The sequence below is a fragment of the Gasterosteus aculeatus genome, chromosome 14 (assembly GCF_964276395.1).
Source record: "Gasterosteus aculeatus chromosome 14, fGasAcu3.hap1.1, whole genome shotgun sequence".
In the NCBI taxonomy this organism is placed as follows: Eukaryota; Metazoa; Chordata; class Actinopteri; order Perciformes; family Gasterosteidae; genus Gasterosteus; species Gasterosteus aculeatus.
The window spans coordinates 16,849,734-16,865,475 of NC_135702.1; the positions used below are offsets into that span (position 1 = coordinate 16,849,734).

A 15,742-nucleotide genomic window follows, 5' to 3' on the forward strand; every position below is an offset into this window, starting at 1 on the left:
CAGAGGGGGGAGGGATGAGCAGGACGAAGGAAGAGAGAGAAGGAAATGAAGAAGAAATGTGAGAAAGAGAGAGAGAAAGAGAGACAGCTAAAGTTCATGTGCATTCTCTATTTTAAGTCCTTTGTTATCACGTGCACAACAATGAACAGCTGGACAGAACTGGCTGCACTAAAGTCTCTCATGAACGTCAGTCATCAAAGTGCTGTTACTTTACTTACATTACTACACAACCCTTTAAGTTTGGGATTTCTAGCACAGGTTACATTATTATCACAGTTTATTACACCCTAACAATACTAATTATGTCAATACTATTTTAAAATCAACGATAAATACTGTAAAATTATGAGCTGCTATCTAAACACAACAACAACAATCATGAAGAGAGAGAGAGTGTGGCAGCAGGGGGGAGTCTATGAAACTACCAAACAGCACATCTTGTACGTGGACGTGCGCGTGTGTCAGATAGAGAAACTCTTCCTTTGTGACACAGAAACCCAAAGTCACACTGGGCAGATTGTGGTGATGGTCCTTTCATTGATAAAGTACAGTTCCCAACACTATCCTCAGGATGGGAGAAAGAATTCTTCAAAAATGAATGGAAGACAAAGTGTCCTTCTCGTCCTCTGAAAATTCTCTTTTGCAGGTCAGGGTTAAGAGTCAATTGTCTGACCAGTAAATGTAAAACTGTTCCTAAGTAGCGCTGTCATCATATCAAATTCTTGTTGTGCGATTGTTGGACTAACATTTATTGCGATATGCGATATTATTGCAATTTTCAAACCATTTTATGCCACTGATAACAAAATGACAATATAATAACATAGTAATAAAAATACCTTAGTTCAAAATACAAAGAGGAACCGACAGTAGTTCAGGTTAAAGACGGGCGGATGGTTGTTGTTTTGGGTGAGATGTTAGCTTAGTTAGCTTAGTTGGGTTCACTGCTTCTCTTCACCTGTCGGTGTCGCTCTGTGTCTGTGACGCGCTGCATAAGCCCCGCCCCCCTTTCCACAAGCAAAAGGGACAGAGGATCAACTTAAATTTTGATGACGTTCATTTATATATAAAATGAATATCGCAACACCAAAAATGATTGCACGCGAGTTCAGCGAGTGTGCGATGTGTCATTTTATCGCATATTGCAACAGACCTACTCCTAGGTTTTAGTTCTTAAAAGCAACATTGTTGAGCGTGCATTCTTTCATGCAAACTGAACTGCACGGGATGGTGCAGAGGGGTCACATGCTGCCGTGGTCTAAAGCCGCAGCACAGGGATCCCCGTGGTGTCCACTGAGACCCAAGTCAGTTTGACCAAAAATGTACCGTAGGTGTGATATAATGTCTTGTTGGTGTGATTTTTACCCAAAGGCTGTTGAGGATGTTGGCATGTGAAGACCCAACTGCCAACTCCTTTTGTTCCAAGCACGTGGTGAGGTCCCAACAGCAGCACTGCAAATCAATGCATAATGGGATGGAATGTCTTACACTCATGTATCAAACATGTATTTACAGCATGTACTTAGTGATAAGTGTATTTGCGCATGAAAAGTAATTATTATTATATATTATTCAGCGTTATTTCCAGACACGTGAGGCCATATAAAAAGCAACAAAAATAACACAACTAAACAGAAGGAAAAAAAAATAGAAAGTGCAACAAGGCGTATCCATCCCAGGACAATCACTATGGTCGGTCTGGAGAGACCCCAGTGTGTGATGGATGGTGCCCACTACTTGGAAACCCACAAACCCGATCATGTGAACAAGCCCCTGAATTTGTGCTGGACCAGATTGTGTGCTAGTGTCTGCAGCAGGCAGGACAGTTTGTGCATCTGGTTTTGGGGTCTTTTGTGATCCGTCGCTCAGTGCTCAGTCCTCATAAGGATGCAGCCAATGAAATGAGACATAAGCTGTGTCTCGGCTGCGACTCGCGTGTCCCAATCCATCGGCTCCTCTGAATGCGATCGGGGGATGCAGCCCTCCAGGAGCCGGTTAGGAGGACTCATCGGTTTTAAGGCTTTTATTGTCAAGCTCAGCAGGTTGCTAGGCAACGGGAGCAGCGGAGGTAAAGCTGATAACGCAAGCAGCAAGTCCCCCCGTAGGCCAGACCGCCCCATTTCAGAGACCGCTCGGTTCAGATTGTTGGAGGACCAGCCGAGGTCTACGAAGGCTGCTGAAGGCTGCAGGCTACAAGGATGCGACTTTGAGACTTTGCGAAATGACCTGTAATGTAATGTAAATGTAATGAGACACAGCTACTGAGTGGAGGGGAAAGCCCAGGCAAAAGGACTCTGAGGAAAAGGAGGGGGGGCCATATTCAAACCGGGAAAGTATTGTCTATTTCACACTCAGCATGGCCCTGAAGTGCAACAGAAAGGCTTCAGAATGAACTCCATGGGATCAAGGAGGGGAATGATCAACCAATTGCCATCCCAGAGGAGGACGTGAGGCTACAAAGGCTTAAACTGTCTAAATTGCTAGTTCTCTATCATTTCTTTAGTTGCTCCTTCCAATAGAACACAATCGTTGCACTCCAAAATAAGGCCTTTCCCCATAACAACCATCATTCAGGGCTGAACAACCCCCAACCACGTGGCCATTGGTCTTGGTAAAGTGCTTGGAGAGACTACTGCCAACGCACATGCTTGATCCACAGCAGTTTGCTATCCCAAAGCTGCTCTTACCAGTCAGGAGTAGATCCACAAAATGCTGCTGGGATTTTTTTTATCATGTCTGGCCTTGAATGCCTAAGGGATCCCAAGGAAGGAAAGCTTTGCTGGGGAAAGCGCTATGGATTAGCATACTGTAAATGGATGGATGGGTGGATGTTTTTTCTATGCACCAACGACCTCGGACAAGGGCTTAGACTATATCAGCATCGAGATTGCAGATCACATTGCTTTGGTCAATACTCCTGTTGCGTGGGTAGAGCTTTTGCTACATAAACATGAGATAAATAAAGAAACTGCATAGATTTCCTGAATCTTCCTACTAATAACCGCCAACCACTGACGACAGTGCAAAAGACATCTTCTAAAGGTGCCAGAGGACCCGCTGTGACTCTCAGGAACCAAGACAACCAGACTGTGGAGCTTTATCGCCCATGGTTCCAAGCCTGGCTGGAGTGAAGTGCTCGAGCCACGCCGTGTCTTCATACTGGCACACTTGGAACCCTTTAACATTTGTATAAGATGCACGAGGCTTTCAGCTGCTGGTGTTTTTTGTTCAAGCGTTGAAATATGACAAGTAGCACTAAGCCTGCTTTGCAAACGATGGGAAGCTTTACAAAAGTCAAGTCACAAAAGACATGTGGTCTAGAACAACAGTTCTATACAATAGATACAATAAACGATACAATAGAGAATGTGGTACATTCTCTGTTGTATCGTCGGCCACTATAGTAGTGACCTGAAATTCCCTTTGGTTGGCAATAAATATCCATTTATCCACCCTGAGCCCCGGTCGGTGTAACACCTCTAACTCCACGTCACTCCCATGAGTTAATTATAGTTTAATTAATGCCTTCTCTCTTTTTGGATTTGTGTGTATGTGCTGTGACACCACTGAAACTTTAGTTGTGTCCTCCTTTTCTCCCCTTTGCATTGTGTTTCTGTCGAGTTGTTTACTGCAGTTGTCTAACTGAAGAGAAACAATTAGGTTAAGACGGCAGGCGTTCTTTCCTGGAGAGAGCGAGTCAGTAGGTGACTGATCATGTTCTCCAGCATGTGACGAGCCCTCCTGTGTGTTTACATTAACGCGTGTGTGATATGTGGGTCACGGTAAAACAGAAAAAGGCCTTCAGGCTTCTTCTGCCAACACACAGACCTGCCCTCTACTCTGCTCCGTGTTTCTCTCTTTCTTATTTGCTTTCTGTTACCAAAGTCCAGTGATACAGACTTTGTTTGGCGTTCATTCCGCCTTCATTCATTCTTTTACTTCAGTTATGGCTTTGTGGCCTCTGATTTAGCTATAATGAAATTTGTAAAGCTATTCTTCAGCAATTAAAGCCATTCCTGAACTGACAAATACAAAAAATAGACCTTTTTTAATTGATAAAAAGCATATTTTTGCATACCAAATTAGGAATGAACACAAACACAACCAGTATTGTGACGCTCCATTTACAGTATCAAGAAGATAACCCATAGGAGGGAACCTTAAAAGAAACAGAAGGATTATTATGTTCCATAATATACAATTAAGGGATGACCAGGAGTCAATAAGTCAATGGAGGTTGATTCAACTGCCAAACTCACCGTTGAATCTTCACATTTCCACAATTGATTGGTTATGAAAGGAAACAGAGCCTTTCATTCTGGCTCATTGGGAGTGCATACTATTTTATGCACCATATGAATCATGATAAATAGCCTATTTTGTTATATAGATCAGCCCATTGATAATATAGTTAATGCATATACCTTGTGTTCTTTTAACTAATCTCCTTAAACAAATGACTCATAGTGACTCTTATGTTTTGTGAAAAAACCTCAGGATGTTAAGCCAAAATTTGGGTCTGCCAGTTCGTTTCAGTTATTTGGAGAGTGCGTCACCCAAACCAACACAAACACCAAACGGTGTTCTATCATTTTAAAACAATAGCCAAGCTATACTTACCTGCACCTCCGCCAATAGCTTTGATGTTTTCTTCTATTTTCTTAATAAAAGGGATAAAGCGAAATCACAGAAATATAACATATGTTCTCTGGTAAATGCACCATTTAGGCTCAATGTAACAAAACCAAAACTCAAATTACAGTGTAGTAATATTGCATTAATTGTTCTAACATATTCATTTAAAACGCACCTATTGCTGAGAATGCTCACATTTCAATGGTTGAAATCACAAAGCACAAAGGCGTGAAGAGTCCCAGAGAAAGGACACAGTCAGTGCGTATTGGATGGGGATCACTTCATTTTCAGATTGTAGTATAACTCTTCACATAGCCAACAGGAAATCAATAACAGGTATGATTTTTCACCTGTGCATTTGGGAAACTGCGCACAGCAGGACTCTTCACCCCCTCGCCTGCTCGACGGAAGCCTCCTCTTATCTTGTGCTTTGATCTCTTTGTGTCTGCTGTCGGCTTGTTCTGTTCTGTGTGTTAAAACCATTCATGACATCTTTCTCCTTTGATCAAGCTTGTATATACTTGTTACCACCTCTATCATCAGTATTTATGGTATTCTTTTCCTTTCTCTTTTTGAGTCTTTTTTGTCATCTAATTTCTGCCTGTTTTTTTGTTCTTTTTCTTTAGTCATTTCCTCTGTATTCCATTTTCTTTCTTCTGTCTGTTATGTCTTCAGTTCTCTTTCTTATTATCTACACCTGTGTCCCACATTCAGGAACATAGATGTCCTCGTCATCTGTCTCCGCTTGCTTGTAGCCTGTAGCTGACTGCACCACCGTCATCAGTATTCTTACTCAATAACGTATTGTTCAAACTTGCTCATCTGTGGTTGTGCTGCTACTGTAATCAAACCCTGCTTCTCTTTAGATGATCATAGTACAAACACTGTAAACAGCATACACAGAGACACACACACACACACACTTTCTAAAGCTGCTGATTACAGTCTTGCTGCTTCAAAACTGTCAATACTTTCCAATCAATACTGGTATTGATTGGGGTTTAGTAGAACCAGACGGGTGATGGGGCTGGAGGAGCACTCTGTTTTTCGTGTCAGCCGCTTGCAATTCAATTGAAAGAGTTTGACATGACGTGAGTGGTCACCCACCACAAAGGGCCCAGACGGGAATGAAAGAGGACAACCGGAGCTCAAAGCGACGTAATGTAGCGCCTCACTAGCTCATGATGTCGTGAAGGTACTCTTCTTCTAACATATGTGAGATGAACTCCTGTCTTCAGAGGAAACAACTTAGTTAGTCTGCCATTGGATTGAAATACTCAATATTCACATTTTCACTAAGAACTGAAGACATAGCAAACAGAAAACCTAGAAAATGGAAGACAGAAGAACTGACTAAAGAAAAGAAAAAGATCAAAAGACCAGGCCGAAATGCTGGTAATGACATGACAAAAACCAACTCTGATGATGAAGGTTGCAACAGGTAGAGAAACAAGACGAAAGGACAGAGATGGATGGACGAATGGATGTAACGCACAGGAAACACCTGAAAACAGAATGGAAAACCAGACAGCAAACACAAAGAGTGTGTGTGACCAACTCTTACACAGTAGTATTATCTACATATTTATACTGTGAGATGATACATTTGATTACCTACTGCTCATCAAATCTCTGTCATAAATTATGTGGCCAATCAATGAGCAGAAGGGATTGATATTAATATTGAACATTTTAAAGGATTTTATATATGATTTCCATAATGCACCTTGTTTTATCAGGTCTTTAATCTACTGAAATATATACTTATGCTGTGTGTGCAGCCTAGTTTACTGAGATGCCTGGTTTCTTTGCTGTTTGGCCACTCTGCCCCAGGAGCCTGGTCTACTGACTGTTTGGCCCCTCTGCATCAGGAGCCTGGTTTACTGACTGTTTGGCCCATCTGCCTCAGGAGCCTGGTTTACTGGCTGTTTGGCCCCTCTGCCTCAGGAGCCTGGTTTACTGACTGTTTGGCCCCTCTGCATCAGGAGCCTGGTTTACCGACTGTTTGGCCCCTCAGCCTCAGGAGCCTGGTTTACTGACTGTTGGCCCCTCTGCTTGAGGAGCCTGGTTTACTGACTGTTTGGCCCCTCTGCCTCAGGAGCCTGGTTTACTGACTGTTTGGCCCATCTGCCTCAGGAGCCTGGTTTACTGACTGTTTGGCCCATCTGCCTCAGGAGCCTGGTTTACTGGCTGTTGGCCCCTCTGCCTCAGGAGCCTGGTTTACTGGCTGTTGGCCCCTCTGCTTGAGGAGCCTGGTTTACTGACTGTTGGCCCCTCTGTTTCAGCGGTGGTCAGTGCCATCCCGGTGCCGGCTATGGACTCCTCTCAGTACCCTGGTATCCTGCCTTCACCGTCCTGCGGCTTTACCCACAACAAGTTCAGCCTGAGGCCGATGCCTTTCCCGAGCCTGACCGTGGACAGAGGATACACACCAGGTACTGCAATATTACTGCTACTAAATACTTCTGAAAATACTGCTCATACCACTGTGGAGACAGAGATACCCGAGGGCAATCCTCCCTTCCTCATGACTTCACTATGTGGGCATGTACAGAACCTCAAAAAGAGCGGTTTGACTCCGTAATGATTTCATACACTAAAGTATTTCTTCACAGTCCAGTGGTTCTCAACACATTTGATGGCTTGCAAGTCTAGACACCACCGGTGTTTTGTTCAACTACGTAACCACTGTGTTAACTGGTGACCACGGTTGCTTGCGTTTTTCATGTAGGTGTCCTTTTGAAAGCCTTTAATCATTTTAAATACAAACTTAACTGTTAGCTGTCAACCATTATCTACGCCAGCAAATTACTTTAGAAACCGCCGCATCAGCTTAAAGTCACCGGTTAACAGTCAACCAACTGCTGTTTCTCTGAAACCACCGTAATCCTGTAGAACTGTTGAGTCTCCCAACCCAAGATGGTATGACCAGACACAGGGAGCCCTTTTATTTTTCTATGGCCAGGGATTTCTAACTGGTGTGGTTGGCCGGGCAAAGCGTCAGTTCCATTGGTAACGTGTGCAGGCATATTTTTCGAAGGCGAAAGGTCGACCTTTAATAAATACGACAGGACTCGTACTGCAACATCTTCATCTTTCCAGCTCTGTCTTTCTGTCCACTGCCGGCCCCCTCCTCTGCTCCTTCAGTGTCGTATTTAAGCCCATTTCGCTGCAGAGCTAAATGCTAAACGACATGCTGGGGAGCTATAATTCGGTAATTGGCTAATTCCTGGTCGGCTTGTATCATTGATTTAACAGCAGTAGAGAGACGAGGGGGAGCTTCTGAGTCATTGAATTAGCCGACACAGTGGGAGACCCGATGGCAAACCGCACACTCTCAATGAGCTGAATGGGGGGGGGGGGGGTGACAGAGAGACGGACGCAATGAGTAAGTGATTGAGAGGCAGTTAGTGCGGATATTTAAACTCATGATCATACAAACAAACAGTCTGACGCTCATCAGGTTCTCCTCCCAAGCTCCTCCTGCCCACCTGTACAAAAAGTAATTCAGCGGTTGAACTAATCTGATTTCACAAATGCAACCACATTTTGTGCAAAGTAGTCGGGTTTCCATTGAATTGGCAAGAGTTGTCCATATTTCATGCTTTCTGAGAGGGAGACTTGACTTGCAAAAAGTGATCACAACACTTGACCAAATGCTGTCTGATCTGTGCAAGACACATTAAGTAAGAAGTGGGACTTTGAGTCGTGAGCAGTTCACTTCAAATGTTTCCCTTTTATCCACTTTTTTTACACCTCGGGGTTGCGATCAATAAAACGATCAAGAAATACTCGTTCTGTACAACTTGATTAGCTTAAAAGTAAACTTTGCAGGAGAGTAAAAATAAAATACTGGCACTGTTATGAAAACCATAAAACCAGTTCTTTGTAGGAGCTTGTTGTCTTCTGCTGACACTACAAATAAAGAAAATCCAATAAATCTACTTTGAGATCTCTAACCAGCGTATTGTTATCCATGCGCACAAACACATATAATGTCTTGTGTCTAGTGCTGTCAAAACATTTTTGCTGTCAAAATTTAAAAAATGTACTAATAAAATTCATCTAGTCTAGATTAATCGCAATTAAAAGTTTGTTTTTCTTCCAGAGGCTAAATCTTATAAATCAACAAGTAATCACTTGTGTATTTACACAGCGTGTATTTTAATTAAGCAAAAAAGGTACGAGAGGCTGTACTTTATTGTCCAATAATGTAAGTTCCCTCGAACTGTTACATTATTGAAGATAAAGTACAGCCTCAAGTACCTTCTTGCTTTTATAAGTAACCAGTGAAATTATAAATAGTAAGTAAATAGCTGCCTTCAGCACAAAATCGTATTAGCCACCAAATGTTGTGTATCGCATTTCAGTAGTCTAGAGAAAAAGAATCCCCGTAGGGGCACATAAACTGCATTGGGTCTCTTTGCAAGATCTCGCACCAGCAGCTAGCAGCTAGCTTAGCACAGCGGTGCTTTAAGTCAGGAATCAGGAAACATTTATTGCCATAATATATCAGACATACAAGGAATTTGACTTGGCGGTTGGTGCGTAACAGCAGACAGTACGACAAAAGACGACAAGACAACAGTGCACGAGGAATAAAATAAAATATAATGCTATGGGTTAGTAGTATAAGGCTATGGGTTAGTTTAAAAATAAAGGAATAAAGTTAAAAATATTTTAAAATTACAAATAAAGTGCACCAGCGAACAGAAAGTGACAAGGGAAAGTGACGTGTGCAGTGTGAAAGAAAGTGACGGGTGGGATGTTATAGTCAGTCAGTGGGGGACCGGCTCTGTTGATGAGCCCGACTGCCGACGGGAAGAAACTGTTGGTGTGGCGGGAGGTCTTAGTCCTGATGGACCTCAGCCTCCTGCCAGATGGAAGGGGCACGAACAGGTTTTGTCCGTTGTGCGAGGGGTCGGCTACCATCTTTTTAGCTCGCTTCAGAGACCTGAAGAGACGGCAGATTGCAGCCAATCACCCTCCCTGCAGAGCGGATGACACGCTGCCAGATGCTGGAGGATGTAGTGGAGGGCCTGTTGGCAGCATCATCTACAGACCTGTTGGCTCTGTAGGCGAACTGCAGGGGGTCCAGGAGGGGGTCGGTGAGGGTCTTCAGGTGGGACAGGACTAGCTGTTCAAAAGACAACCCAGTCTCAAAGCAAAACGTGTAATAGCTACGTTGGACCAACGTGGTATTGTCACGCTTTTGGGGAGAAAGCGTGACAATACAATGTTTTATTTGGGAGGTCACGTGACTATCAACTTTCCCTCAGCTAAAAAAAGAAAATGGCGGACTGTCGGTCTATTATCTGTGAAAAACACAATATTTTAAGAAAGCATCAGCATTTGTATGCATTTCGATGGCATTTTTATCGAGAAATATGTGTTATATTTTCATAATCTTCTATCAGAGAAGGAAGAAGACCTTCCGTTTATTAGTTTCTAGTGACGTAGTTGCAAGGCAATGTAAATGAATAGGCCAAAATAAAACGTAGTATTGTCACAATTTTGGGGAGAAAGCGTGTGAATACCATGTTGGTCCAACGCAGCTATTACACGTTTTGCTGTGAGACTGGGTCGCTACAGAGGTCAGGGGGACGGGCCTGTAGTCATTGAGTCCTGTGATCCTAGGCTTCTTGGGAACAGGGATGATGGTGGAGTCCTTGAAGCTGGCTGGTACGTGGCATGTCTCCAGGGAGGTGTTGAAGATGTCAGTGAACACCGGAGACAGCTGGTCAGCACAATGCTTCAGGGAGTGAGGGGAGACGGAGTCCAGGCCGGCTGCCTTACGGGGGTTTTGTCTTTTAAAGAGCTGGTTAACGTCTCTCTCCAGAATAGAGAGGGTCGTTGCTGGTGGGGGGAGGTGATACAGAGGCGTGAGCCCCTGATGGGCTGGGGAAGGTGGGGTGGTGGGGAAACCGAAGCAGAGTCACTTGCTGAGAACTGTTGTTGAAGTTTCTCAGAGTACAGACGATTAGCTTCTCTCACCGCCTTACGTTTAGTAAGGCCGTTTAGTTTAGTAAGGTCCGTTTGACACTCGTCCCCCTTCTGTTTGACACATGCAGGAATTCCTCTGCACAGTTCTCTGCTGTATGTTGCGCCTCTGTTTGTTTTACTTCCAATGCAAAAAGCTCTCTCCACCTTCAGCTCTCTCTCTCCAGTCTTACTGACAGTAGCACGCAGGGGTTTCAGGGGTCAAACAAAGCATATTTTATCGCATTAATCTCGTCCACAATAATTGCATAGATACCTTTGACAGCCCTACAGAGGACACTTGTTGTTTTCCGTTCAGACAGTATGAGTCACCAGCCAATTGATGCTCTCAGACTCTCTCCTCATACACAACCACTTGGAGAAAACAACATCTGAAGTGTGATTAAACAGCACGGTGCTGTTGCCATCTTAAAAGGCATGTTCCCTGATGCTCGGATCACAATGACACCGCTGTGACACAAGTGGTGGATTAGGGGAGGGGAAGTGTTGCAGTGTATTCTAATGTGTTCGCTTCAAAATGAATTCCCATATTGTGCTTATGCTGGCAGAAGGGGTTGTGTTTCTATGTTTATGTAATGTTTCCATTACCGATCGACACAGGAGTTGAGGTGCAGTTTGCCATGAGCAAGGTTTTCACAACGTATCGGCAAAGGGTTTCAATGTTACAGTCATTCTGACAGTTGATTTACAAGCAGATGCAGAGTTGCTTTTCATCTGCATCAGTTAGCTGCAGTTCTTGAAACAGTTGTTTTGATGCAATGTTCCATCATGTAACTAGGAAGCTTTGAAGAAAGATAAAAGAATACAACCTCCCCTTTTGTTACCACTTTAGCAGATCTTTTGTTATTTTACGTGATCTGACATCTTTCTTGATCCAACCTACAAATCTCAAATTGGTCGATTGCGAGTGGAAAATACTGCTTTGGCTTTTCTTTTTGAATCGCCAGAGGCGAAGTCAGAGCTGTGCGGTGTGATTTATGATAGGTAAAAATTGACCCTGGATTGAAATAAATTACTTTTTTATGTTTTTACTTTATTCATCTGGGTCTGGAAATATTCATCGTCATTGACGGCACAGTACATCCGGATTCCTTCAGCAGAAAAATCGTCTTGTCTTTTGTTGAGAAGCATGGTCACCCTGAGGGTTCAGATCACCCATGAACCTCAGGTGAACGCCACATTTGAAGACATTCCCTCAAGCAGTTCATATGATATATGACCTATGCGATCTTTGTTATGATGTTTTATTATGTACGGATAGAACAGGCAACCACGGAACAAAATGCCTCTGGCTGTCTCAAAGGCACAAAAAACACCTGCAACCACAGAGACGTCTTTTTAGAAAGAACGCGGCAAATAGAGGAGCTCACCACACAATGGAAAAGGTATCCGGGGGACACAGAAACCAGTTGTGTGCATCTCATTTCAGTGTCCCCTTAAAACAGTTCAACGCAGTGCTTCTCAAGCGTTTTCTTTCACAACCCACTTGATAGAAAGACACATTTTTAGGACCCAATCAAATTGTACATTTTGAATTTTATTGAAACAACATTTTGTGACTCCTCCAAAGATGCTTTTTCAAATAATGGAATAAAAACATCTCTCTCTCTTTCAAGTAAACCTGATTTCTCCATCAGACAAAACAAATAAAATCTACAACCATATTGTTTAAACAATGCAGATAAAGTTCTGTCCGTGCAAACCATAACAAATATCTGGCAGAAAATAGTTCCTTAGTTGTAAATAACCTGTTTTGCATTGAAAATACAAATAATGTGCAACCTGTGAAAAACAAAACAAGTTAAAACATTTGTGAATAAAGAGTTTGACACTGCACATCCTTTCACGTATTAGCTATCTGACATCGACCATCGTTCCAACACAGGGCTGCCGACCCGTCACGGCCTCTCAGTCACGCTCACTGCTGAGCGTGGATCCTCGTTCCTGATGACGTTTTACTTTTGTAATATCGAAGGTTGTCAATGTAGTTCTTTCAATAAAATAAAAAGAATTTCCTCTGGCACCAGTGCGACCCACTAGACGGTCAGGCCCCGCAGTTTGGGAAACACTACTGTAAGTTGTGCTGTGAGCTTTTTTCAGCTCCCTTTATGATTGCGCGCATGCCGTCAAATCGGTTAAGATGCATCGTCATTTAATTTGCTCCATTCCTTTTCTTAGCTCTTAAGAGAGTGGTTAAATAAATATGAAATGAAATAGAAGTGTAAACATACTAAAAAACCTGCGCTTCCCCCATACCAGGATGGTTTGACGCAACCTGTCATCACCTGTCATCCCTGCCGCCTTGAGAACTCACACAATGGAGGTGTGGTTGAAGCCCGGCAGCGATGCTGCTGAAAACACCAGAGCCAAAGAAGGCCAGAGAAATAACAGGCGTGCTTTCTGCTGGTTAGGGAGCACTTGGATGAAAACATACGTCACAGGGGGCACATCACTGAAAAAATATTTTTGAGTTAAGATCAGAAGAGAAGAACATTTCTCTTTGAAATAAAACAAACTGAAGTCTCTGGTGTTCTCTTTAGTCTCTCCCCCCCATTCTCTCTCCCATGGGGAGTTCCTTTCTCCCTCTCTAAGCTTTTTCTCTCGTTTCTTCCTCTTTTCTCGGCCGCTTGATGAACCTGCACAGCGACTCCACATGTAATTACCCGCTCGCTCCCCCGGCTGCTGCCACCGAACTGGCTGCACGAGGAGTTTCATCTCCCTCATGTCACATGTGAGGCTCTGTTGCTGCATTTTCTAAACCCCCCTGTTCTTTAACAAGATTCTTCTTGCGGCTCTTTCCTTCACTCTTGTATCTCCGACAAAATCAAAAAATATTATTTATCTTTTATTAAAATGCTAGAAAGTTCACACTCGATGATAGTAAAGTGCGAACCTGGCAGAGCTCTGCGGTGAGGAAATGATCAATGGAGCTGTGAGTATGTCAGTAGGTAAATGAGAGACTGCAGCATTACAGCTGTAGTACTGGTACCTCTTGTTGTGTACATGAAACGAGTGGAAGGGTCACAGGTGATGAAACATGGAGGAGAAGGTCCATGCAGGTCACATCACATTTAACTTCCTACCAAAAACACTCTCGACTCATCAGCCGTCCTCCAGCAACGGTGATTCCCACCATAGTTATTTTACTGCCACATCACAGTAATTCAGGACAAAACATTCACACCTTTCAGGTTCTGCAGTCTTTCATATATATATATATATATATATATATATATATATATATATATATATATATATATATATATATATATATTCAGTGTTTTGGTGTATTTCTCAAACTGTCTCTTTACAATTACTAGATGTGTTGACTTTTGTCCTTCTCTTGTCTCTGTCCCCATTCGTACCCAAATCCGTCCCTAACATCCCGACGCACTCTAAGCTCCTCCTCTCATGTCCCCCTCAGCGATGCCTTCGGAGTCATCCATCAGCACCCTCCTCCAGCAGCAGCCCCAGACCCAGCAGGCTGCTCCGCTCCTCCCCGGATCCTCAGCACCGCCCGGGGACCACATCCCAGGCCCCGTCCCGGGGGCCCCCACCGCAGTCGCCGGGGCTGCTGCTGAGGAGGCCCAGGCCAGCGGCGGTCGCACCATCCCAACGGCGTGCGTCCGGCCCACCCATCCGCTCCGCAGCTTCACCAACCCGCTGCTGCCACCGCCGATGAGCACCATCGACCCCAAGGTCTACAACTCCATGATGCCGCATTCAAGTGAGTGCAGCAGAGTTGTTTCCCAACGCAAAGGACGTGAGACGTGACATGAACTCGGACGTCTGAGCAGCAAACCAGGGATCTGAGAGGGGATGACAAGGCAGAGTGCCTTTAACTTGCATTCTCTCCAGCCGCCAGTAGGGGTTGAGCCATTGCACGGGAGTCTATGAGAAAATTATTTGATGTATGGATTTGAAAATTTGCTTCCTAACTGAGTGAAACCAGCAGTGCAAGTGGCGCCATGATAAGAGCTGTTCTATTCTCTAATGCTACGGAAAGGAGCTTCAATGCTTCCATACGTAGCTCCTTTAGCCAAGGAACAACTGGAGCGTCCTTTACATTCTGTCCCACAATTCCTCGCGGCGGCAATATTTAAATAGTGACGTATTATTGACCGCTCACGAGAAATAACGCTCATGACGGAGAAACACAGATCACGTGAGTAACCGTTAGCATGACTCATTTATGATGCCTCCTTGTTAAAAAGCAACACTTTGAACCTGGTCGTTTTATGTCGTCTGCATCGACTTTAACAAAACATGAAGCATCTGAGATGCTTCTTTGTAGTCCATCCTCAGACAAACTGTAGCTTCACGCTGCCGACTGACGTCACTGACAGAACTACGTAGCTCAGCGAGTTGGATCCCTTAAACACACCGCGGTTCTCTTTTCCTAAATCTTCAGGAATTCTCCTAACCACCTTTCCTTCACCCCCTGACGTTTTCCACACAGCTCAAGGAGCCGTGGGTCTTTGATCGGCACCGCCCTGACCGTCCGCCCCCCCCCCCCCCTCCCCCGATGACCCGGACCATCCACACGCGTAATACACTGACGAGTTGAATTCATGAATGTGTTGGACTGGAGGCTCCCTCCCAGTGTCTCCCATCCAGTTGGTTTGTGACCAACGTGTGTTTGCGTAGCTGCTCCTCAAGCTCCTGTTGTTGGTTTTCTCAGATTTCAGTTTCTCTTTGTCTAAGCTGGACTCTCTCTGCTGAGCAGCGCTAATAGAAACTAAATATGGGAGCCTGAGGGTGCAACACAGTGTGTGTGGAGGGGAGGTCATATGAAGATGCTCTTCCACTGGCCTTGACATGAGCCAGAGGGTTGGTTCAGAATAAACATCCATATAAACACAAAGCAGCTTGGTTTAGGAAAAGACGAAATGCATCAGTGGACGCTCCGTTGCCGGCTTAATGTTACTTATTATTCATTTCCCTTTTGACTGTGTAAACAAATAGTCAATATTAGTGAAGAAGTTAATTATTTCTAGAGCTGTCAAAAGAAGATCGTATCCAATGCAGGAAAAAAATAAAACGTTCTCGAATAAAAGTTAATAAATGTGTTTGCTGTTGTGGTGTCCATTGACAGTATTGATGGATT

General features: G+C 43.9%; 1 protein-coding gene across 1 annotated transcript in view; it reads left to right on the plus strand.

Moving 5' to 3' along the window:
- Positions 1 to 15,742, plus strand: part of dcc (DCC netrin 1 receptor) — a gene marked incomplete in the record, with an annotated part of 177,412 nt that overhangs the window by 147,039 nt on the left and 14,631 nt on the right. The window contains 2 exon segments of the mRNA XM_078088380.1: positions 6,921 to 7,070; positions 14,060 to 14,362. Of these exon segments, the coding sequence (XP_077944506.1) occupies positions 6,921 to 7,070; positions 14,060 to 14,362 (453 nt within the window).